The sequence below is a fragment of the Apodemus sylvaticus genome, chromosome 6 (assembly GCF_947179515.1).
Source record: "Apodemus sylvaticus chromosome 6, mApoSyl1.1, whole genome shotgun sequence".
NCBI classification, from domain to species: Eukaryota; Metazoa; Chordata; class Mammalia; order Rodentia; family Muridae; genus Apodemus; species Apodemus sylvaticus.
The window spans coordinates 40,648,207-40,674,701 of NC_067477.1; the positions used below are offsets into that span (position 1 = coordinate 40,648,207).

A 26,495-nucleotide genomic window follows, 5' to 3' on the forward strand; every position below is an offset into this window, starting at 1 on the left:
GCAAAGAAACCCGAGCATCTGCTTTGGGGAGCACCTGGGCAAGGGAAGAGGTGACTGTAAAGAGGACATTCTTGCCAGGTGGTGTTGGTACATGCCTTTAATGCTGGCATCAGTTGGTCTCTGAGTTCGAGACCAACCACATAGTGAGTTCCAGGACAGCCAGGCTAAACCCTGTCTAAAAAACAAACAAAAACAAAACAACCAAACAAACAAAAAGATGACATTCTGATTAGTTGTGGGCGACACTGGGCAGAGGCAGGGAGGCTTTGCTTGAGGAACACAGACTAAGGTTTGGGGAGCAATCCTGAGTCAGCACATAAAAGACTTACAAGGCAAGGATGGGGTGAAGTACTAGGAATGTCTAACAGGGAACAGGGGCCAGTATGGAAAGACCCACAGTCCCAGCTCGGTGGCTTAGGGCTACATGGCTGTGGAATGGAGGACACTTTAAGAGGGCGGGAGGAGAGCCTGGTGAAGTTGGAGAGAGATTGTAAGGAAAGGCCTTGAGCCTAAGGGACTTGGTTTTTGATTTTTATCTTAAGGATGATGAGATGTGACAAAGGATTTTGAAGCTGTAGAAGCGCCAGCTCAGATTGCCTTTCAGACGACAGGGTTGAAGATACAGGCAGGAAAAGCTAGCAACACAGAACAAATTAGTCGCAGAATTAGGAGTTTATGTATGTCAAAAAGCACCATAAATGAAATCTGAAAGCAAAGCATTTGGAAAGCATATCTGTTGCATTTCTTGACAAAAATAATATTCTTAAAGTTACAAATAGATAATAAAGGTAAACATAGATATAGATAAAGATAAACATATCAATATCAAATAAATAGGAAATTCACAAAGAAAGAAATACAAATGGCCAATAATCACGTGAAAATGCTATTCACTGATAAAGTTAAACCAATAAGTTGAAATGCCATTGACTTACTGTTATTTGCCTATCAAATTGGCAAAGATTTGGTAAGTGATAACACCTAGTGCTTTTCAGGGTCCAGAGAGCAGGGTGCTCTGGGGGCGGCAAACAGGACAGCTTCTGGGTACAAACTTTCCACGGGGTATTGGCGACATGTATCAAAATCCTTAAAAATATTCAAACAGTTTCCATCTCGGATTATATCCTTAAGGAACTCGCCACAGACATGTGCAAAATTTAGTGACAAGAATATCAGTTACAACATTATTTACAGTAAAGACTGGAAACAGGGGAGATCATCTGTGTTTGTGGACAGGTTACAAAATAAAGACCTACCCATACCATGAAGATGCGATCAGAAAAGTCCAAGAGACACACCGAAATGCCCATAACATATTACACAAAGCAACAGGGGGAAAAGCATCTGGCATGCTATCACTGTGAGTGATAAAAGAAAATATATACATATCTTTGAAAAACGAGAGTCTCTTGAAGAGGGGTCCACAAGAAACCAGAGGGAAACTTGCTGTGGGCAGACAGGGAAGGAGAGTTACTTTCAACTACAGAGTTTGTATACTATTTGACTTTTATAGATCTGTGCATATATTGCATATTCTAAAATATAAATACACATTTGAAAAGTAAGTTATGAAACAGTATATACAGCACGATCCAGTTTTCTTCAATAAAAAACAAATGAACAAACATAAAAGCGGAAAAACCAAAAGCCGGTGAGAGTACATGTACACATTTATACCAAGGAGAATGAAAGATGTACAGAAAGGATGGACATGTCCTCTTGGTGCTAGTGTGATGAGCTAAGGGTCATCCTTAACTTTCCTTACATGTTCTACAACACATGTGTGTGGCTTTGACAACTCAACCAGAAGTCTAAATTGTGTGCCAAAGGGTCTTTCGCAAAAGTCCAGACAGGTGACAGTGCAGGGCAGATCTGTGCTGAGTGTGTGTGGTCTGCACAGTTTAGCAGTGGCACCCACCAGGTCTGCAAGCAGAGTGCAGTCCTTGATCTTAGGAGACATGGAAGAAGGAAGAGAAACAGCTCTCTAAAGACTCTGCTGGCAAATGAACAGAAGATTCTTCCCTGCCACCCTCTCGTATTAACTAATAGCCCAGACCGCTTCTTTTTTGAGGTGGGGGGCAAGTCATTTAAGTCTGGGTCACAGTGAATGGAGTTGCCACGAGTATAAGTATCTGAGTCACTCACTGTGCTTTTTCAAACATTCTCTTTGGGGTGGCAATGGTCTTATTCCTATGAATACAGCCTTTCCCCCAACGCATGCATTCAAGCAAGTGTTCTCTCCCTCCTTTTTATTAGAAATTAGTAGCAAAACCATCCTAATGCATTGAAGAGCAAGGGAGGAGCCTGCCAGTTTGAACTCATTCTGTATACCACCTCTGACCTCATTTTCGTCATCAGATCCTAACTGTTTGTCAGCCTGTGACCTCTGAGCTTGGGGGTGGCATTGAGGACTGAGGGGATGGGTGTAGGCAGATGCCAGGGCTGAGAGCAGTTTGGGGTTGGGGTCATGAGAAGCCATTTTGGAGGAAGAAGACAGACTATGTTCAAAGTCAGGGAGAGTGGTTCTGGGATGGCTTGTTCCTTTTCTTCTTCTCCAGAGCCATGGTGGGACTCTGGATATTTCTAGCACCTTCCTGCAGCCCCCACTGGGAGTGTTTGGGGAGCTGTGTGGATATATGTTGTGCTGCTGGCTTCTGGGCACTTCAGCAGTGACTGGATCTTTTACTGGCAAAGCAACTGCTTGAACAAATAAGCCGTACTCGTGTTTCCCTCCAGTCTTTGCCTACACTTGCCATTCCTTCTCACTGCTGGCCATGCAGTGAGGACGGCCAGGCGGGTTGTTCAGATTCGTGCTGCCCCATCAGAAATAGAACAACCAGCACACAGATGTAACTGCCAGGTCTGTTGTCCTTTTCCGGGCTGGTCACTGCTCAAAGCCACTAGGGATTCTGGCTTCTGGTCTCTTTCTGTCTTGCCTGTATAACTATAAGGGGGTGAAGGATTGATGTGTGAATCATGTTTCGACTTTATGGAAATTGTTCTGCTCTCAAACAGTGCCACTGTTTAACAGAGAGGCAGCTAAGCATAAGGTAGGAGGAGCCAGAGCTCTGGAACCAGTCAGATCTGGTTCAATCCTAGCCATGTCCTGTAAGGCCGTGCAACCTCAAGAAAGTTAATTTTCCCGGCTGTTTGTCTTCCCCATCACCTGGGGATAATATCCCACAGAGTGAGTATATGAAAGAAATGAGATTGTCCGTGTAACGATCTAAAGATAGTGCATTTAATAAATCCTAACTATTAACATTATTGCATCTGTATATATTTTGATTTTATACAATAGTGTCTTGCTAAGTCACACGAAAAATACATGGAAGTGCCTTGAAAATGTTTAAGCATTATATATATTAATGGTGTCATATGGACTTCTTAGCTTTCCTATCTTCGTGAAGACTGGGACTCTGTCCTATATTGCACTGTGGTGGGGGACCAGTAAGCCCTCAGGAAATGTTTCAGTGTGGTATAGCATAAAAAGCATGTGTGTCAGGAGACCAGGCTGGGACCCGATTCGCTTAAGGCAGGTGAGTCAGTCTGCAGTTGAAATTTATCCAGTTGACAAAAATTTGTTATGCGCTAGATTTTGAGTTTAGATAATTTTGTCAAAAGGGGGGTGTGGGGCGTACAAATTCCCACTAAGTCGAGTCCTGGAGCAGTTTCCACCATCCCAGCACAGGCTGTGGCTAACATGATGCATATAGTCTTGGTCACTGGCTTTAAGGGAAGCTGTAGGCCACTCTGCCTGAGGGACAGAGAGGAAACAGAAGTAAGGGAGTGGACAGAATGACAGGAACAGATGCCTGTGAGTTAGTTTTTATTTACATTAATTAGTCTAATCCTTCAGTCCACCCAAGGCTCTTTCTTTCCCTCCTCAGTCACTTACCCAGTCTGCTCTGCCCCCAACCTTTGGCCCATTTCACCCTGCCCTTCTGTTGTTACAGCTGCCGGCTAGCTGGGGGTGGGGGAATGGTATGTGTGGTCACCAGAGGGCACTGAGAGTGGGCCTTAATGGCATGTGAATCCTGGCAAAGACCTGACCACGCAGTGGGAGAAAAGAAAGTACAAGCCTGGCCAAGTCCGGGGATGTTGCAGGCGCAGGGGGCAGAAGGAAATTCACGAGCTCAGCATTAGTTTGACCATTGCTTCTTAGATTGATCACAGTTGCCTCAAGATGCTCTGATCCCCTGGGAAGATGTAGAAGGGTCCAGACTGTGGGCTCCACACACCTACGAGGCTCAGAAACCCTGGGCCAAGTCAAAGCCACAGGACCGTCCCCAGTCCACGAGACTCCCCAGCTGCCCCATTTGCTGACGTACTCGAGAAGAGGATAAGTCCACGTTTGGGTTGCCCACGAAGATCCAAGAGCGTTGCTCACCTTCTCACAGACAGAGTTGGGGAGCAACAGAATGAGCAACAGGAGAGATACAGGAAGATCTGGGAAGAGAGGGAGAGAACCCACGTCGGGACTCTCCCCCACTGGGGCCTGGAAGTCCCTGGTCAGGGTCGAGTGTGGCTGAGGGAGGCTTCTTGTTACATGGCTTCTTTCTCCCTTTGGGAACATCTGCTAAGCTTCATCTCGGTCAGCTGGATGTACCGAATCACATTGGTGTCTGCGAGGAGAAAACACACATCAGGGACACACATCAGCAAGGATTCTGGTGGTCAGCTAAGGTCCTTTCTGCCTTGCCCTAGGAGCAGCAGAGAGAGCAGACAGACACCATAGCCTCTTCCTCATTGCTTTTCTAGCAAAAATGACCAGCCTACTGTCACTAGGAAAGGGGGGCAGGAAGTGCTCTCCCCTGAAGCTGGAAGTAGTTATCTCAGTGGTCCCTGCATTAGCGCAGTCAGCTGAGAGCCTGCTTGGCACTGACCCTCAGGCAAGCCCCAACTTCTCTACCCTTCTGTCTCATTTACAATAAACAATATTCACTTTTAATGTCTACTTTGTGATTTTTTTTAAAGTTAAAAAATGTTGCTTACAACGGGGCATAGTTAATGGAAGAGTTGTTGCTCAGGTTGGTCTCAAACTCCTAGAGTCAAGTGATGGCCTTGCCTCTGTTCCCCAGCTACCTGGGGCTACAGGTGTACACCACAGAGCTTGCTTGCACTTGGCTTTTTAAAGCCTTCATTATCCCACCTAACTCTTCTTTCCAGCTTCAAGGCACATATCCTGACTCACTGTGGCAAAAGGGAAAACTGGGACTTGGGAAGATTGAGATGTGCAAGAAACCAGGCCTCGGGGCTGGAGAGATGGCTCAGGGGTTAAGAGTACTGACTGCTCTTCTGAAGGTCCTGAGTTCAAATCCCAGCAACCACATGGTGGCTCACAACCATCTGATGGAATCTGATGTCTTCTTCTGGGGTGTCTGATGAGAGCGACAGTGTATGCACATACATAAAATAAATCAATAAATCTTTAAAAAAGAAAAAAAGAAACCAGGCCTCGTGGCCCACTTCCTTAATCCCTGCACTTAGGTGGCAGATCTCTGAGTCTGAAGCCAGTCTGGTCTACATAGTGAGTTCTAGGACAGCCCGGGCTATTTAGAAAGACCTTGTCAACAAAACAAGTAAAACAGAAACCCAACCAAATAAACAACAACAACAACAAACGACCCAAAACCTCAAGAGGATAATACTGTGACTGGCATGTCTGCCCAAGCCTGATTCTCTTGAACATCATAGTGCCCTCCTCATAGAGCCACCGTGAGGACCAGAAGAAGGAAGTCTAAAGGTGCTTAACACCATAATCAATAAACATGAATCGAATGTGTTGTTTTACTTAACTTAGGAGCTTAAAATGACTTTGCCCCACCTTTATTTTCATCATTTTAAGTATTGCCAGATAACCAGTCCTCAACTGGAGCATCCTCTCCTAATTCCAGCCCTTATGGCAAGTGAGCAGGGCGTGGCATGCCAGAGTCATGGCTGGCCACAACATTAAGATTCTCACAGCTGCCTGGGATACCTATTTGTGGAAATGAAAACAGTAGTGCATCACGCTTAAAAGCTCTGGGCATAGCATCCTGTACCGGTGTACAGCAGGTGCTCAAGAAAACTCTATTGGATGAATCCGCTTTTAGTTCCAAAGTTTCTTAGTTCCAAAGCTGGTAGAAACACAATTTGTTCACAGAAAATAAGCCAACCATACGTAAAAATAGAGAAGTATTCTTTTAAAAAAGACAAAGAAAGAATGTAGTTGGACGTTAGCAACTTGAGAAGTTCTTAAAGATGGATTGGAGGAAATCTTGCTATGTTTGTTAATGACCACATGAACAGTAATGATGTCAGGCCATAGTCACTGGAGAGGCTTTCGGACCTCCTGCCTTAAAACAGTATTCCCTTTACTGTGCCTCATTTCCTTCATAGTGTCCACTACTGCCAAATAAGCATCATCTACTTGTCCATCTGTGAGCTCCCTCCATCATCATCAACACTCCTTGCTGGGTACGGCAGCACACACTTGTAATCCCAGCACGTGGGAGGCAGGAGGATGAGGAGTTTGAGTGTGGCCTGGTTGATACCGCAAGACTTTGTCTCAAAAAAAAAAAAAAAAAACAAGAAAGAAAGAAAAAGGAAGGAAGGAAGGAAGGAAGGAAGGAAGGAAGAAAGAAAGAAAGAAAGAAAGAAAGAAAGAAAGAAAGAAAGAAAGAAAGAAAGAAAGAAAGAAAGAAGGAAGGAAAGAAAGCAAATGAAAATACAAACCCAAATAAAACAAGTAACTCTTCCCCGTGTTGCCCAGGCTGGTCTTGAACCCTTAGACTTAAGAGTTGCTCCTGCACAGCTTCCTGAATGCTAGGACTGCAAGCACAGGGCGCTGGACACAGCAGCAGCCTTCTTGCCTCACTGCACTTTGTCCACTACACTACCTCAGCAAATACCCACAGAATGAATAGCTGATTGGAAGAGGCTACGCAAGCTTCCCGAAAGATGCTGGCCACCAAAATTTCTGCTCGCTTCAGCCTTGTCAGTTAAATGTGGATTCATGGAAAAGGGAGGCACCTTATCATCTACATCCCTGGTGCCTGGTGCAGCTTGTGCTACACAGTAAGAACTCTATGTAGTAAATAGTAAGTATATATTTACTGAGTCAGTGAAGAGACCTAGCTTTGAGCTGAGAAAGGCAAAACCCAATTCTACCAATTCTATAGTGTATTTGAAGAGAAGGGGTACCCAGGGCCCCTGGAAACCAGATCCCAGGTGAAGTTATGGACCACATGCACCCTCCTCATTCCAGGTCTCGCCTATACCCGAGCCCTGTGCTTTCTGTCTCTGGCTCCACCTAGTTCTGCCAGCCACAGACACCATCTTCTGCAATGAGCAGGCCCTAGGAATTATCAGGAGTGACTGTGGTGACAAATGGACATCTGTCTCACCTGTGGGTTGTCGGGTCCTTGCTTCTTTTAGGTAGTAGAGAGCTTTGTCATAGTCCCCAAGATGATAGAAGGCCACACCAGACCTGTAAAGAGCTTTGAAGTTCTCTCCTTCCTTCTTCAGGACCTTGAGGCAATACTCCTTGACTCGCTCATAATTTACCAGCTCAGCCTGGAGCAGGCAGGCTGTGGAAGAGGGAAAAATAAAGAGAAAACACCATTAGCAAAACCAGAGGCTATAACACCTTCAACTGGCTAGCTTATGGCCCACGGCCCACATGGGTCTCAGGATAGCTACAAATTCAGCCCAGTCCATCTTCGTAAATGACAGTGTCATCATGTCACAGTGCTATACATCCCTGCCTCATCCGTTCATCCCAGAAGACATTGAGCACAACTGAGGTCTCCTCTGGGGTTGACACTGTGGAATCTGCCATCCAAAAATCACTGCTTATAGGACTAGCTCTACCACCACCAAGTCACATAACTTTAAGCGTGTTACGTAGACTTGTATCTCATAGATCAAATTATGCCTCCCCTAAAAGATACACGGGATGTTATCGGCTGTCAGTACATGAGAGCGTGACCTTGTTTGGAGACAGGATCTCAGAGGTAATTGTTTTAAAAGTAGTTCACTAGAGTAGGCTTAAATCTGATGTGACTGCTGCCCTTATGAAAGGGGAATTACACACAGAGAGAACAACAGGAAGGGACACAACCGGACAGCTGGGTGTGCCTATAGCAAGGAATGTCTGAGGATCCCAGAGGGTAGGAGTAAGAATCTGTGTGGGCCAGGAGGTGGACTTCAGAAAATGGAACAAACTTTTCATCTCAGACCTCCAAAAGAAACAACCCACCGACACCCTCATTTTGGACTTCTAGCCTCCAGAGCCAGATGATAATACATCTGTGTGACTGAAACCATTTGGTTAATGGGACTTTGTAGTTTGTGGGACTTTGTTACAGAAGCCCAAGAAAGAAGCTATCAAAGGCAATGGTTATAAAGCTAGCTAATACCTGTAGACTGCTTATCTTATGCCGGAGGCGTGCCTCACCATTATGTTTGCATTCATCTGAATATTATGGTGTGGGTATTATTAGCATTCCATTTTACAGATAAGGATAATTTAGCCTTTAAGAATGTAAGGAAGTTCATGAGAGTACACAACGTGCAAGAGGCAAGGCAAGGTTTAAACTGAAGCTGTCTGCCTCCACAGCCTAGAGTCTGCCTTATCAGGATGTGGGTTGTGGGGTACTTAATAATGGCCAGACAGTACTTAATACATGGTGTGGCATGCAAGGAATGCTCACACAATGCATGTTAACTTTCCTCTGACTCCATTCGGTTTATATCAAGGATATGTGCCCTTGACTTTCATCAAGACAGGTCTTGGTCTCTCTCTGTCCTTTTTGCTTGTTTCTACAGTTTTTTAGAAGAGGAGCTTTCTGATGGACTAGTGACCAGCTCATACAGGACTCATTCTTGACATGGGAACCCTCAAAGTTCTCTGCAGGAGGAAGCTTAGGAGGGCAGGTGCTCATTCTATAATTAGCCATGTCAGATTCATTCCTACACAGTGGTGAAAATCCTCCCTTGAAGGATTTTCTCGTTGGCCTAAGCCAAATCTGGGGAAGGATGAGCGTGTTCCTGGAGGGGACTTGAACCATCTTGGAAAGTAGTTGGCATCCTGGGCACTTCACTGTGAATCTGCTGAGACATTTCCACCATATTTAGTGAGCTCTGAGTAACAGCAAAGAGGTTCATTGCACACACGGGCAAGGCTACAGGTAGAGGAGAGAGGGGAGGCTTTGTTTTTTCCTTCAAATCAGAGACCATGGACACCCAAGGCCCGCCTGGATGGGGAGCTGGAGGGGCTGCTGACAGACATGTAGGTCTTTCCTGGTTCTCACATTACAAGGGTCTTCACAAGACTTGCAATCTTAATGAATTAATCTTTATTTTTTTGAGGCAGGGTCTCACCGGGGTGGCTTGGAACTCTTTGTGTAGACTAGGCTGGCCTCAAACAAACAAAGCTATCTGTGTGCCTCTGCCTTCTGCATGTATGAGGGACGTGTAACACTGTGCCCAGCGACTGACTTTAATCTTAAGAGTTCTGATTTCACTTGTTTCCACCCTTTCCGTGGCATCCCATCCCACATTCTGAACCGAAACCCCATCCTTTTGCAGGCTAACAGGTGAACTGAGTAAACCCAGCCTGAGGACAAGAGAACCAGGAAGTGAAAGAGATCAAGAAACCAACCCACCAGTTTTTCCTGGCTGTTAAGCCAAAAGCCAATTACCAGGGCTGTTCACCCAGAATCACAAGCTGTTGGTGCGCCAGAGGCTCCCTCTCCAAGAGCTGATGCCACAGCCCACTCACCCCCACCTTGCCCAGCCGAGTGGCATCCAGGACTCTTCGGACCCAGGCTCTGCTCACAGGGAGAGCTTTGAAAGCTATTCCTGGATGTGATCCCACTAACAGCTATCTACCAGCGTGGGACCTGGCTCTTATATCTGCTCTTAGAGCAGAAGGATTTCCTGTGTGTAGCTTCCGGTGCCCTGTGTGACGCCTTTTCTGACCAGGCACAGCACCTACTTCTGGTCTCACTTTCCATCTCTAAACAGACACTTCTGTTTATTGACTTGGACAGTCTAGGAAACAGGCCACTGCTTCTTTCAAAAACAGTTTTTGGATATCTAAGGCATCGGACAAAGGAAGTAGGAGGCTGGAAATTGGAAAGCCCCACCATTTCCTAGCCCATAATAGGGAAGGCAAGTAAAACGACCTATTTGGCCCTCGACTCATAAAAAACGTTTTTAAATCCCTTGTAGGGAATCCTATGGGAACTGGGGCACCTGGCTATGGACCAGGGTTCTAACCTGATAGGAGGCAAGGCCTAGCTTGTAGGTAACAGGGCGTGGAACCCCTGATCACACTGGAGGAAGTACCCAGGGAGGCTGAGAAGCAGGCAGCTTTCCAGAGTAAGGCTGAAACAGAAGGTGGAACATGAGAGGCAGAATCCAGATAAGAAGCTAGGTGCCAGGCCAGGGTTTGAAAGAAGATGCTAGTGGAGAGGGTGAGAGGCTGGAGGTTACCTGAGCCTACCTGCAGGTGACACAGGGGCACCTCTATGCTTCGGAAAGGGAATTCGCTAGGCACATGTAACCAATCTATAGTGAGACAACACATTTTTAGGCACGTTTGAATGTGGAGGAACTTAAGAATAAGGTGTGTGTGCGTGTGTGTGTGTGTGTGTGTGTGTGTGTGTGTATGTGTGTGTGTTTGTAAGAAAGTGTGGCGATAGCTGTCCCCTGCCTGAGAGGCTCTGCCAGAGCCTGATCAATACAGATGCAGATGCTCACAGCCAACCCTCAGACTGGGCATGGAGACTCCAATGGAGGAGTTAGGGGAATGACTGAAGGAGCTGAACAGGTTTGCAACCCCATAGGAAAAACAACAGTATCAACCAACCATATCCCCCCCCTCAAGCTCCCAGGACTAAACCACCAACCAGAGAGTATATATGGAGGGACCCATGGCTCCAGCTGCATATGTAGCAGAGGATGGCCTTATATGGCACCAGTGGGAGGGGAGGCCCTTGGTCCTGTGGAAGCTTGATGCACCAGTGTAGGGGAATGCCAGGGTAGTGAGGCGGGAGTAGTTGGGTGGATGGGGGAGCACCCTCATATAAGCAGGGGGAGGAGTAGGGGGTTTGTGGAGGGGAAACTGGGAGGGAGGATAACATTTGAAATGTAAATAAATAAAATAACTAATAAGAAAAAGAAAGTATGGCATATGGACACATGAGTGTGTACACAGAAGCACTGTATGTGTGGGCAGAGGCCAGAATAGGTTGTAGGGTATTGTGGTCCAGCCCTTCCCATCTTATTCCCTTGATACAGGCTTCCTCATGCCTGGATTCTGGCTTCCTGATTCTGCCTTTCAGATACCTGGATCTGGGCTGGCGGCCAACACCAGCAAACTTCTTGTCTTTTTCACATCCTCATATAAGCTGTGGTTACAGACATGACTGTGACCACACTTGGCTTTCATGTGGAGTCTGAGATCTGAACTCAGGTCCTCAGGATGGTACAGCCAGCACTCCTGCACAGCGAGTCAACTCCCCAGCCCCGTCCTCACAGTAACATGTTCCTCACTGTCTTGTCAGAGCCAGGCTCAGTACCACAGTACCTCACACACACTGGGCTTGTCTTTAAATCTCTAAACTCTATGGAACAGGTTCTATTTTTAATGCTCTTTCATAAATGATGAAATTGAGTTCAGAGAAATTAAGCAACTTGCTGAAGGTCACCCAACTAGAGGAGGGTAGAACTGGGCTATCAGGCCATCTGTGCCAGACTCCCCAGAGTGTACTGGAGTGTCTGCATTTGAGGCTCTCGGAAACCCACCCCACTTCTGGGAAGAAAGAATACATTGCAAGAACTGTGTCCACAAGCAACAGGTGAAAGAGTGCTTCACGGCACACAGACCCTGGGTGGGAAAGAGGGCCAATGTGTACCCTAGTCCATGTGTTTCCCTGGCTAGCTATGACTGGGACCCAACACATTTGTAGATGTCATATTACAGTGTCAAGTTATGGACACCCCTAGTCTATCCCCTGGGTTGAGAGACTGCTAAGGAATTGGGTGTTACATTAGAAGGGAAAGGGCAGAGTGGAAACACTACTGGACTGTGGGAAGGGCCTCCATCAAACCTTCCTGGAGGAGTGAGTTTAAGATGAAAGTGAACTATTGGTATTTTCTAACCTCGCCATTATGAATGTCGGGGGCCAGGACACTTTGTTACAGGATGAAGCCTTGTGCATCCTGGGATAGTGAGCATCACTGGCTTCTCTTCACTAAACACTAATTGTGACAATTAACAAATATCCCCTCCCCTGCCCACCCAGACATTGCTAAATATCCCCTGAAGAGGTAGGACCACTCCTGTTTGAGGAGGACTGGGCTAAGGGAACCTAAGAGAAGTTTTCTAGGCAGGGTGGGAGGAGAGACAAGAGGAGGGAAAGACAGGCACAGGCTGAGAGGGAACACCTGTGAACATTCTTGCAGGGGTTGCCTGGGGGACCCCACATCAGGCTGGAGCAGAGAGCCCGGTGGGGAGCCCAAGAGAGAAAAATGAAGCTGGAAAGGCAAGAAACCATGACACCCAGACTCCCTTCTCCTTTTGGAGTAGGAAAGGGATAATCCATTGGGTTTTCAGAATAATCAATCAAAATGGAATTGGACAGGTAGGAGTGTGCGAGATCCCAAGGGGAGAGCTAGCTAGAATGGGGGCGGGGGTTGGGGGAACCCTGTTGTGTCCTGTTCCTCTGCAAGTCTGAGCCCTTCCCCCACATTCCCTTGGGACTTTAGACTCACTGCTGAGGAAGAAGCATCTTTTCACTCTGCTGCAATCTGCTCTGTTAGAATCGAAGTTGAGTTGGGCCATGTGACACAGACCAATATTCCCCGGACTGGGAATCAGAAGGTGAGATTTTTGCTCTGCCCTTTGCCTCTAACCAACATGACAAAAGTCATTTTCTCTTCATCAGGCCCTGACTCTATCTGCTAAACCAGGAGCCTAAAATCTACTAATAAGCAGTTGCCTCTACTAACCATCCTTTTAGATCCAACAGCCTGTGAAAAAGTGTTGGCCTTTTTATGGAAGAATACAGTTATTTCCCTGATCCCTTGTTAAAAGGAATTCCATCTTTACTGCTGAGTGAGGTATCTTCTTTAGGGGATTATGGTTAGAATGAGAAGATCAAGAGATAAGATGACTTATCAGCCCCACCCCTGAGTGGATTCTCTCTCTGTCTCCTGTGTGTGTGTGTGTGTGTGTGTGTGTGTGTGTGTTTAGACTAGATGAGGGTTGGAGGTGATCTTCCAAGGCAAGGTTCTTTCTTGAAGTCAAGTTTTTAAAGCAAGCATTAAATCAAGAAGGCAAATCATCTCTGTCTGACCGTCTGCCTGCCTGCCTTCCTTCCTTCCTTCCTTCCTTCCTTCCTTCCTTCCTTCCCTCCCTCCCTCCCTCCCTCCCTCCCTCCCTCCCTCCCTCCTTCCTTCCTTCCTTCATCATTCTTAACATACTAGGAGTCAAACCCAGGCCTTGCACACATTAGGCAGGCACTTTACTGCTGACCTATAGTCTCAGGACTAACTGCAAGGAGACAAAGCTGTTTCCTGGGAACGGCACGGTATGCTTAGGCTGGCCTCTGGAGAGGTGGTTACTTGACAGTAAACGAGTTGCATGGTGGGAGATGTGTCCCCACTGGACACATGAGGATGGGCCCAAGCTCCGCAACAACCAGCTCTTAGGAGCCTCCTTGAAAACATGTCGTTAGTTTTCTGATTTCTAAGTCTTCTGAGAAGTCTGAATGAACACACCTGGAGTTGCTTAGGCAACAGAGACTAGAGAATTCGGATAAGTGTCATTCCTGCTTCAGAAGAACCAGGAGGAACACTCTGCCCGGTCTGATTGGTGGTGGTGGTGGTAGCTAGTATGATTTATAGAGTGAAGGCTGTAAATTTCCAACCACTCCAATGACAGATTCCTCTGGAACTGCCTACTTGGGTGGCTGGGTATGAGTTTATGAAAAGGGTCGGCAGGCTATTTCAGCTCCACAACGACATCTATGTTCATAAAGATTAGAGAGTGGGGGCTCCAGGAGCTTCAAGCACACACCCATGGACACAGAAAACCTCAAGTGTGACATTCCCCAGAGCAGCCTCACCGAGGCCTCAGGCTACCGCGCCAGTGACAGGATCTTCTTTGATTCTGGCACCTGTTCTGTTGCTGTTTTTTTCTGGTTCATCCAGGGCATAGCGACTGCCTGGGCAAGATGCCACCAACTGGCACAAGATGAAGAGAACCCAAAGGAGAGGAAGAACGGGTTCATGCAGTCACCGACTTTTTCTTACAGCTGACTCACTAGTGTGCTCTTATCCAGCCAACAGAAGGGAATCAGGACCTGGATGGGAAGGAAGGAGCCACCTGGGGTTGGGCAGGAGAAGGACCCATTCTATATAGCTGCTTCACTACGCTGAGTTGTCGTATGTCCTCCCGGAACACATGTAAGAGTCACAATCCTCAGCGAATGTGATCTTATCTAGAGATTAAAAACCAAAACCAAAACCAAAACCAAAACATATACATATAAGTAATACTAAAGATACTTCTGCCACCACCAATTAGACCAGGCAGAATGTCCCTTCTGGTTCTTCAGAAGCAGGAGTGAAGCTTATCTTAATTCCTCTAGGCTCTGTTGCCTAAGCAACTCCAGGTGTGTTCATTCAGACATCTCAGAAGATTTGAAGCTTCTTGAGTCACCAACTCTCTAATCTTTATAGATAAAGATGTCTTTGTGGAGCTGATATTTAATCAAGAGGAGGTCATTAGAGACTATTACAGAAAGCCATAACTGGTCAAAATGCAGAGAACCACTGACCATGTGGAATCCAGCGCCAGTTGATAAATCTATAACACAATCCCTACCCCCCCCCCCCCCACCAAGGCTCAGGGAACAATCAAAGAAGAAATTACTGAAAGATTATAAGAACTGGAGGACCAGGAAGTGTGCTAGGAACATGAGCCTTATAGATGTAATCAAGAAACTTCATTCATCTCAACAATATGGTTGCATGCACAAGACCTGAACAATTCCAACACTAGTTAACATTCCAACATGGATGAGAGAACCCTCAAGGGTCCACCCCTTAATAAAGAGTGACAAGTAATTAAGAACTCTGAAAGAGGGAGAATTAATTATTCATGCCCAGGGGTGAGCCCTGTAATTGGTTATCCAATATTAAGTAGTGAGCCTTTAAAAACATATACATACAAGTAATACTAAACAAACTCAGCAGGTTGTATCTATATATTTATTCACACACAAATAGATAAAAATAATAATTAAAGAAAAAGAGTCCATGAGTTTGAAGGAGGGCATGAGAGGAGTTGGAGGGAAGGGAAGGGGTAGAATGATGTCATTGTAATTTTTTTTAAGAGGATGTTTTGGAGTAGGCCTTAATCCAAATGTCCCTATAAAAAGGGGAAGCATGGATGGACACAGAGACATAGAGAGAGGCCATAGAATAAGACACGAATCCCTGAGGTTGTCAGTTATTTAGATAAACATTATTTCTCAACCTTCAGGAGGAACTGTCAACCTTCAGAGGCCTCAACTTCAGGAGGCCTGCTGGCCTCTTGACCACAGTCCCTCAGACTCCAGAGTGCTGTGATGCTCCATTTCCTTGACTTTAAGTCCTCCAAGTTGAAGTAATTTATGATAGCCCTAGAGAAGCAACATTACCTTCCTGTGAGGAGGCCTAGGAGCAGCCATTACATACTGGGGGAAAGGAATTTTTATCTAATTCATCAAATCGTTTGACATGTTCTTAAATGTATTTCAAGGCACAGTAGTAAAGCAGAAAGAGTGAAGGATCGGGACAGAGGTGACATTCGGGAATATTTAATGACAGAGATAGATTACAACCACTCTGGGGCACCCAGGCTGAGTATCAGTCCCAGGTATGGAGACACAGTTCTGAGCTGGAACCTGATCAGGCTCTGCCGCTTACTTAGCAGGGGCCTTGGGCAAGTTTGTCCAAATTGTGCTGGACCTCCCTTCCGTGTTCAATGGGTTAGTAATGCCTGTGAACACTCGTGATAAAATGCCATCATCTGTATGTAGATGTGTGCCGTGTAGTGCTGGAACCAACACCTGTTCTCCTAATACTATCTCTCAAGGAAGCCTTTACAGATATGGTCTTCCCAGCACGTTGCACATGGATTACAGAAACTTCTAACCTGAGTCCCCTGACACACAGTTACAACAGTGTGTGTGAGAATAGGTTGCAAAACTCAACTCCACCTTTCCACAAAAGTGCCAGTTTTCTCTTCTGCATTTACAAATTTTCGATTTCTTGGTTTTTGACTCTTAGTATGCTATGGACAGAGTCTCACCTGTTCAAGCTACTTCCCAAATCTAGACTTGATCCTTGCTGTCCTTTCGAATTTTCTTCCCAGTGGTATATTACAGAACGTAATTTTAAAAGATGCTGTGAAGCCAGGAAGAGAAGACAGGGCTGGGGAGAAGGATAAAAAGTTCTGGGTCCATTTTCTTTTTTTCAGATGAGCCTGGACTGACCTCAGGCTCTGCTGGTGCCCGCCCTTCACCCCCTCCCTGTCTTAACTGGATTACAAGTCCCAGCTGGCTGACAACTTTGGGACTGGAGTAAACAACAACCACAAGTCACTGGACACAGGAGATAGGAACCTAAAAAGCTTGGCAACAACAACAACAACAACAACAAAAGTGAATCTGAATAGGTTGGCCCCCAGTTCTGGGCCGCACGAGAGCCTATGAAGGCAGAGGGACTATTTTAGCAGGAGTTAAGTTGCCTGAGTTAGAAGCCTCTGAGTCAGAGCCTACAGAGTCCCCAGCATAATTCGCTCTGTACCCTGGGTTAAAACACCTCATCTCTCAGCCTCTTCGGCTTGAAAAATGGTAAATACAGAGGTTAGTTGTGGCTGGTAGCTGGCTTTCCTTGTAGACTTGTTAGCAGGAGGTTAGTTGTGGCTGGTAGCTGGCTTTCCTTGTAGACTTGTTAGCAGGAGGTTAGTTGTGGCTGGTAGCTGGCTTTCCTTGTAGACTTGTTAACAGGAGGTTAGTTGTGGCTGGTAGCTGTCTTTCCTTGTAGACTTGTTAACAGGGTGAGAAAAGGTCACTCAAGTGCTAGCTCTGAAATCTAGAGAAACTCAGTCTTGAGAGTGTTCCTTCTAAAAATCACTCCTGGAAGTTTCTTTAATATGGAGATCCCTGTGCCATACACAGGACCTCGAGGACTTAGGGACCCCTTGCTCTGTACCCTGATTTCTAGCACTAGAGGACGGTACTTCCCTTTTGACATTGATTTTTGCATTACTGGGAACTGGATGTCAGCCATGCTAAGAAAAGACTTTACCTCTGAGCCACACGACTGCCCTCCTTTCATTTATTTATTTTTCTGATCTTTTATTAGTTCTTTTTGAGATGTTCATAGAATGTGTTTTGTTAATATTCACCCCGTCCCCTAAACTCATCCCATAGGTACACCCACTTCCCCACTCACCCTCCTCTGTGTCTCTCTCTTTTAATTCACTAAGTTCAGTTTGTGCTGCCCATATACTCTAGATTATGTGACTGCCCATTCCCATGCAGTCTGCTAGGGGCCCCACCCTTAAAGAAAAGGATTTCTCCTCTCCCAGCAGCTATCATTTCCAATAGTTTCTCAGTTAGGGCAAGACTTTATAGCCCCGCTCCTCTCTCCAGGCTGGGGTTTGTCTGGTTTGACTTTGCACAGCTCTTGGGTCAGCTGTGGAAAAATCATCATGAGTGTTACTTGCCTGCTGAGTCTAGAAAATACTATGTCCTTATAGTCAGCCACCATCTCTGCCTTTTACAGAAGTATTTCTGATCCCCTCTTCCACAATGATCCACGAATCCTGGGAGGAGAGGATACAGATGCTCCCTTCAGGGCTGAGTATTCCTCAGGGTTTCATCCTCTGCACCTTGACCAGGTGTGGTCTTGGCTCCTCACTGTGTACTACATAAAGAAACTCCTCTGATTAGAGCTGGGAGATGCTAGAGTCTGTGGGTTTAGTGATAAATTATCAGGATCTGCCTTAATACTATGCCCATTTAGCAGAAGAATAGTGGTAGATTCTCCGGTAGGGCCTATGACAAGTTTAGTCATGGGTTCTTGACCCAGATAAAGTTCCAGGAATGGGTTTCATCTTGTGGAGCAGGCTTTTAATCAGCTCAGAAAATGGCTGGTTACTCCCAGGGCATTCTTGCCATCATGGAAGAGTGAGTGTGTCTTGCCAGGCTGGTCATTATTACAGCTTTCAGGTTTACGTCTGGGTGGGTCTGATGATTACTCTTCTGGTAGTGTGCATAGCACCTTCCAGAGCTATAAAGACTAGCCAGTAGGTATGAATTCTGCAGGTGAGTACCAGCTTGATTCCTCCATGTTCCATGCTTCAAGCACTGGTGTATTCAGTAACAAGGTCTCAATGTCAAATTCTGGACAGGGGAAACCAAGAGCCACAACAATAGCCTGTAGTGACAATTTTGGAGGTTTGGTTTCTTTGAAAAACATAGAAATACTATAACATATGTTTTCACTTTAATCCCAGGTGTGGGATATGGGGCTGCTTCAGACAGGGATATATCCGAACCCACTGGCCAACAACTTCAAAAGAGGTAAGTCCATTTCTGGAGCTGGGATTTTTATCTGTTATCCTTGGTATAGAGTAGGCAAAGTGTTGCCCCATTATAGCACAGCTCCAGTTAAACATTCCATATGTGTGTATGTATGTGTATGTATGTGTATGTATATATGTGTATGTATGTATCTCAGGAAGCATCTCCAGGAGTGAGTTTCCAAATGGCTTTCTCTTAAGGTCTTTGGTGTTCTTTATTCCTCCCCGCTCTGTCCCTTACTACTCCCTCCCACCCCCTACTCTAACTTAATAGGTTCAGTTCCATTGTTCCTTTTTAACCCTTCACAGCACGATGTTCTATCTCCTTTCTTTTGAAAGGTACCTTCTCCAAAGGTATCTCCAATCTGGAGATTCAAAGCTTGCGTTCACAATGAGAGAAAACATTCAACCTTTGCCTCTCTGGATCTGGCTCACCTCACGCAGAATGATTATTTCCAGTTACATCCATTTACCTGTGAATTTCATAATTTTGTTTTTCTTAATAGCTGAATATTTTTCCATTGTGTAAATGTACGGCATCTTCATTATCCATTTGCGAGGGAATAGAGCAGGGATCGTGGGTGAACACGTCTACAATAGGACAGAGAGTCCAAAACAGTGGTATAGCTAGATCCTGTGCTAGATCTGTTTCTAGCTTTGTGTGGAACCTTCAGTACTGATTTCCACAGTGGCTGCACCAGTTTGCACTCCCACCAGCAGGGAACGAGTGTCCCTTCCCTACATCCATGCCAACAGGGTTCTCATATTTGAAATCTTTATTTCCAGATGTGATTTAAATTACCCAGGCTTGCCTTGAACCTGTGATCCCTTCTGCCTCAGCCTCCTGAAGAGCCGAGATTACAAATCTGTGTTTCTTTTCTTTTTTAAAAAAAGATTTATTAACCTATGTGTGTACACCATATTTGTGCAGGTACCTATGGACGTCTGAAAAGGGCCCTGGATCACTTGGATCTGGAATTGCAAGCAGCTGTAATCCACCTAAATGGGTGCAAGAAACTAAAGTTGAGTTCTCTGGAAGAGCAGGCAGTGCTAAACCATCTCTCCAGGCCTCAGATGTGTGCTTCTTAAGAATCATGGAGCTGGCCGGGCGGGGGGTGGTGCATGCCTTTAATTCCAGCACTTGGGAGGCAGAGGCAGGTGGATTTCTGAGTTCGAGGACACCCTGGTCTACAGAGTGAGTTCCAGGATAGCCAGGGCTACACAGAGAAACCCTGTCTCGAAAAAACCAAATCCAAAAAACAAAACAAAACAAAACAAAACAAAAAAGAATCATGGAGTTGTTAACCCCAGGACAGTCATTAGGTTCACCAGGACTAGCCAAAGGGCAGAGCTGTCAGATGGCCAAGTTCTAGAGCTGGGATATTTGCATGTATAGACAAACACTTCTCAGACAGACTGTGACATCATGACATCCTGACTATTTCTCCTGGTGACTTGCAACTTCTTGCTGGAGTGAAGGAACCTGGACAGGGGTCTAGACAAGGTTCTGCATGGGGAGATGGAAGAATCCAGCTGAGCATCAGTGGACAGTGCCTGGGGGCCTCTCCGAAGCCAGGCAGCACAGGTGTGGGGATCTGGAGTGAGTGTAGATGGCTAGACTTCTTTCTAAGCACTGACCCGAGTTACTCTTGACAACCGCCTCCAAGGCCTGTCCTGGTATTTTGTCCATGTTTCCGATGAGGAATCGGAGGCTCAAAGAAGTTGAGTCGCTTGCCCAAGGCCACCAAGTGAAGTCCTGGAATCAGGGTTACAGTGTAGGCCAGCATCAGTCCAGGCTTGGATTCCAGGCCTTCCCACCAGCCATCTTTTATAAACACATCGACCTCCCCGCTGCCCTGTCTCCGCAGCAGCTTGTTGTCAATCTGTTCTCCATGCTTTAAATGTTATTGTTTCACAGTTGTTCTATGGGCTGGGCATGGTGGTCATATCCTAGCCCTTGAATTCAGGATTTAGTGGTAGGAAGACTGCGGGTTCACAGGAAACACAGTGAGTACAAAGGCAGCCTAGGCTACACAGAGAAAGCCTCTATTATAAAACAAACTAAACAACAGAAAGGGGGCAGAAGAGGGAAAAATATGGTATAAAATGCTTTAGAATTATTTTTAGCCAACATAATTCCCTTGAGATCCAAGCTGTCACATCAACAGTTCGCTCTGTCTCATTTGTAAATAGTATTGTATGATGTGGGTGTACCACTGTTAATCATTTATCTAGTGAGACACCTGAACTATCTATTTATACTCTATTAAAATTAAGGTACAGAATGGTTTCACCATTGCTATCATAAGGTTTATGAATTATGAGTTATCATGGATAAAGCTGATAAGAATAGTTATTTCCACCTTTATTTCTCATGAACAAACACCCAAGAGTTCAATTCCTAATCCATAAGGGAGAAAATCCCTTCAGTCTCTTGTTCCTAAGTGCAAAGTGAGTGTTAGTTTCTTGTAGATGGCTTTTTAATGATAGGTTATCCTTTCTCCTTCATTTCTATCAATAGCTTACTGAGAAAGTATGACTTTTAAAAAGTCTATCAATTACAGCATACTCTTGCCTATTGACACTTGTGTAATATGTGTTGGGGGAATCTCTTTCCAATGAAATTATGACTACAGATGTGGTCATCAAGTGGCTCCTTTTAGTTACTAAAAACATACTTCACATAGTCACATCCTAAGTCAGGAGATGCCCATGTCTTCAGGTGTTCACAATATATGTCTTTTTTGCTTTTTCAGACAAGCATCTGTAAAGCACTTTAAATTTCTCACCCAGTATCTGTCATGGTGGTCTCCCTTAGTAATAGTATAACCTAGCAGGCTCCGCTTCCAGAAGCTGGGACTCTGGTCAAGTGAATTTTTTAAAATTATTGCCAATAAAAAGAACTCAAGGGTTTTTTATTTGTTCCATGAAAATTTCGTGCATGCATACAATGTGTCTTGATCACACCCACCCCTCAGTCCTACATCTCCCTCCCAACCCACTGAGTGCCATCAGTTCTGCCTGTGTGCTCCTGGGTGTGGAGTCAACCACTGGGGTATGGACAACCTCGCTGTGGCCACACTCCTAAAGAAAGGTGACTCACCCTCTATTGACGGCCATCAACTGCCTCTGGCTCCCCTAAGTGGCTTTCTAAGCCCCGAGCTCAATTACTAGGGAGACAGTTGGGATAACTTACTCCTGAGTCACACCCAGTGCTATTCTCCAAAGCCTTCTTCCAAGATGAGAGAGTGGGAAATGGTTGTGAGCAGGAGGATGGCCAGATGGGAGCCAGTCCCCTCCAAATAGCTGTGTCTTTGTTCTCAGAAATATGTTCCCTTCCTGACAACCAGACAGAGGAGTCTCCCACTCACCTGCCGCTCCCACATTCAGGATGCACTTGGCAGATTTATCTCCAGGGGGGATATCTTTATTCCATCACCACAAATCTTGGACCTCCTACTTTGACCACGGGCTCCCACTAGAGCTGATATAAATCCTGCCAAGTGTTCCTTTTGTTTTCCTTGTTTCTGGAGCTCTCTCTTTTTGGAAAGCACCCCCTTTGCATTACCAACCTGCCATTTCCTATCTCTGAAGCCTCCAGGTGGATGTCCCAGTACTGGGGTCCTTCGTGATACCTCTCACTATCACTGTGGATCCCAGACAGATGCCCTTGGTAAAGCTATTCAATATGGACCCGCTCTTCATGGCTTGCATCCGGGATTCGTGGGAAAGCACTCAAAAGATACTGCTTTCTTCAAGGTTTTATTCATATCCACTCTGCTGGCAAGCAATCCCTTCACATTGCAGATCTGCATGTGTATGTAGATCCAGCCAACTGTCAGTCAAACATTATTTGGGGGGAAAAAAGAGAAAAAAACTGCATCTGTATTGAGCAGACTTTTTCTTGTCGTCCCCTAAGACAGTATTCACGACAGCTGTCCAAACAGCAAATGCATTTTTAGGTCACGTGAGTAATCTAGAGACGAGGTAAATAAAGTACACAGGAGGTTGTATGCAGGTCACAGCAAATATGACACCAGCAAATATGGTATAAGGGACTTGAGGATCTGTAGATTTTTGCCATCTGGTAGGGCTCCAAATCACCCCCCATGAAAATCTGAAGGATAATGGGGTAGCCATTAAAGACCAGGTGAAGGAGCCAAGGTGGAAAGGCGGTTTAGCATCCTCTAAGCTGAAGGCATATATCAACAGTTCTTTATGGGATATTGGAACCCACCGGAGAGAGCTAAAGCACCAAGTCCTGAGGTCAGTTCTGCCTTTGGTGCGCGTCTTGCGCCACTACCAAGAAGGAGACCCTACCAGGCTGCGAGGGCAGCTCTCTTTCTAGTTATCACAACCATGGTCTCCAAACCTCACTCCTGATCTTGCTGTGATACAAAAGGCAATGGAGGGATAAAGGATGACAGGATGTGTGTGTTGAGTCTTTATTAACACCCACTCTTCTGTCTAGAAGCAGGGTCTCAGGGGAATGTCAGTTTGGCCATTTGCTATGTGATGACAGGTACAATCACCAAAAGTACTCAGGATAAACCCGCATGCTACCATCTTTCCCTTGTCTGCACTGTTGAGAACATATCTCAGTCTGGCTCTGAGCCAGGGATGGGGGGAAATCAGAAGTCAAAGTTTCATCCTGTTCTCTTTGGATATTGTGGAGGTCTGGATGAGAATGTCCCCCAGAGGCTCAGATCACCTGGGGTCAGAAGACCACCTACCTTCCTGTGGCAGCCTACAGAAAGGACAAAGAAGAAGTTTTTGCTCTCTGCTTGCTGCCTTCAGATCAGGATGTAAAGTTCTCAGCTCCAGGTCCAGCACCATGCCTGTGTGTGTGCAGTCATGCTTCCCACCATGATAATAAAGGACTAGTCCTCTGAAACTGTAAGACAGCCCTGATTAAATATTGCCCTTTATAAGAGTTTCCTTGGTCGTGGTGTCTCTGCACAAACGTAGAACAGTAACTAAGGCAGACAAAACAACAACAACAAACCAAACCTTTCTGATCTGTAAACCTTCCTGCCATCCTTTGTAACCCCAGAGGCATGCATCTCTGGTGTTCCTTGGACTCTCCCACTAGCCTTCCACCATGTTATCAGATGCTTGGGGTGGGTTACCAGGCACAACTGTAACAGGAAGAGACACACACACACACCCTCTCTGGCCTGCACGGTATCAGAGTAGATTGTTAAAATCACCAAAATGCTGACTAGTAGCTAAATGAATAATGGCCCCACACTACTGCAACTATACAGAATAATAAAATTTAATGGCTAACCTATTCTCAATGGAAAATACTGATGGAAAAATAGTGCAAACATTTACACAACGAATGACTTAAAAAAAAAAAACAGTGCCCCTCAAGCAAAAAAGTATCCACCTTCCCCTCACCCCGCCCCCCAGAGGATTATCATCAACAGCTGCCTCGGAAGAGTGGAGAAGCTTGGAGGTGGGTACTGGGTAAATTCAAGAGGACAAAATCCAGCCAACTTGCTCTGCATATGTAATGACAGGAGCCAGGGGAGGCCGACATGCAAACGAGGGGGGGGGGGGGAAGAGTGATAACCATGGAAGGTGGCAGAAGGAACCTGACAAAAAAATAAGGGTCTCGTGATTAAATCCTGATAGTGTGTTGGTTGATAAGCTTTAATAAGACTTTCTCAAAAAAAAAAAAAATAGGACTTTCTCCTTGTACATCCCCTCACCTCCAGTAAAAACCTGAATTAGCTCAACAGACTAATGTAGTGGTTCGAAAGGAGGTGGCAGAGAGAACTGGCTGCCACTGGTGACACCGAGGGGGACTGCGCAGCACCCCATGGGGACGCAAGAGTCAAATCAGACCAACTTCATTCTCTCCCAAAGTGGAGAAGGGCAAATTATGAAGTGACGTGGCTGATGACTATTCTTTATTTGTTTGTTTGTTTATTGATTGTCATAACTTCTTGTACTTTCAACAACTTCAATTGCTACCATGTTTTATTTTATAACTAAAAACCATTGAGACAAAACACAAAGAAAAACCAAACATCTGTCTATATTCTGTTAAAGAGAGAAGGGTTGCCACCCAGACAGTGCTGTCTGGGTCTCAGGCTCCTCGGCAGTAGAGGGGACTGGGGACATTTTGCTCTTGGAACATCTGATTTTCACATCACCATCCTCTCATGCCCAGGATACCTAGCCAAGCCAGAGGTGTTTCCATTCTCAGCTTAGGAGGAGCTCTGGGCTCTAGGCACCTGCCTGACACTGTAGAAGATGGACAGCATCTGCTTGTGACTTCTCCTGTGGCACCCGCCCCATCCCACTCCATCAACGCATTTGCTTTCTTGTTAAGCTCTATGGGACCCACCAGGACCTGAATGACCACAGTATGTGTCTTCTCATCAAGTCCTTGCTGTCAGACCGCTTGGAGACAGGTCTGATTATGCGAGAGTACCCACCCTGGCCTGTAGTTCTTTCCCTGCTTGATCAGTTTAAAGAAAGAACCTGGGGAACTCTGGAGCAGAGGATGGAACGTGGAGGAGAGATACATTCAGACACATCTAGCTAGCCTCACTCGTTTAACACATCTAACTGAGCCTCGTTCACTTACAAGTGTCAGCCTGGAGCCCATGGCTGTCAAGAATCCAGCAGTTCCCACCCACCTCCATTTTTTCTGGCTATATGTGGTGTGTGTGTGTGTGTGTGTGTGTGTGTGTGAGAGAGAGAGAGAGAGAGAGATGTACTTATGTTCTAGAAGCCAGAGGTTGACTTTGCTGTCTCCTCTGTCTCTCTCCACCATATACAAGGCAAGGCCTCTTAATTGACCCAAGAGCTCATGATTCAGCTAGTCTAAGTAGCAAGGAGGAGTCTTGCTCTGGGCATACTCTTGTCTTCACCTCCCAAGTGCTGGGCTTACAGGTGTGCCACGTTCCTGCCCAGAATTTATGTGGGTGCTGGGGATCTGAACACTGGGATTCAAGCTTGCGTAGCACATATTTTTCCTACCGAACCATTTTTTTCTAGTGCCTATCAAGCAGTTTCTATGTGATCCTTTAATCCTGAGAAGTTGGGACGGGGCACAGGTTCTTAACCCTTTGGGTCTAGGAAAGGGGGTCCTGATAGAATTCAATTGACTCTCTAGAGAGCAACTGGTCAACTTTTCCTTCACTCAGCCTCTCCACATCTACACCAAAGGTGTTGGATACATCTTGTTCGCCTATCCTAGCCCGTGGCTGCTTAGTGGAGGTGAAACGTCCATGATCTATGATCCTTCCTTTGTCCTTCGTGCTCTCCCGTGTTCCCAGAGCCTCCTTTGACACATCCTCCTCATCTCCTCCCATATGCCTCCCTCTGTTGTCATTAATATAACCACCTCTGCACATATCTGTCATTTAAGTCATCTTCTATATGTCAAGTACTGTGCTGGGTATGTGTGCTGGTACCATTTAATCATATGGCATTCCTATTCGGTACATATCTTATCTCCACGCATTAATGAACAAAGTAGCTCGAGGGGTTGGGATCTGTCCAGAATTATTGGAAAAACCAGGATTCAAGTCCAGATCCTTATACTAGGCAACGATCTTCCTCCGTTATGCTGCCCTGTGCATTTCTGGGGCCCTGTGGTACAGCTCGGGCTTTCCTCTATGTTTCGTCTCTTCCTTCCCCTCTCTGAGCACACATGGGCATGCAGTCTTTCGTATGGCGGTGTCAGAGAAGAGTCCATGCAAATTTCTAATAGTTCTGTGGTCTCTACAGTCTGGAGGTGACAGGTCCCCGAGGGAAAAGAGTTCAGTTTTTGCCTTGTATGATCAAAACGTTCAGACTCCCCCAGGCTATTCAACTTTATGCCAAGGGTGGCTTCTTTGTAAGA

At 45.8% G+C, this 26,495-nt stretch overlaps 1 protein-coding gene across 1 annotated transcript in view; it reads right to left on the bottom strand.

The window, feature by feature from the left end:
• Positions 1–871: 871 nt before the first annotated feature.
• The window catches only part of Ttc9 (tetratricopeptide repeat domain 9), a 37,139-nt gene continuing 11,515 nt past the window's right edge, over positions 872–26,495 (bottom strand). The window contains exons 2-3 of the mRNA XM_052185531.1: positions 7,389–7,571; positions 872–4,625 (exon numbers count right to left, since the gene is read on the bottom strand). Coding sequence (XP_052041491.1) covers positions 4,546–4,625; positions 7,389–7,571 — 263 coding nt within the window. The 3' untranslated portion in view covers positions 872–4,545. The remainder of the gene's footprint in view (positions 4,626–7,388; positions 7,572–26,495) is intronic.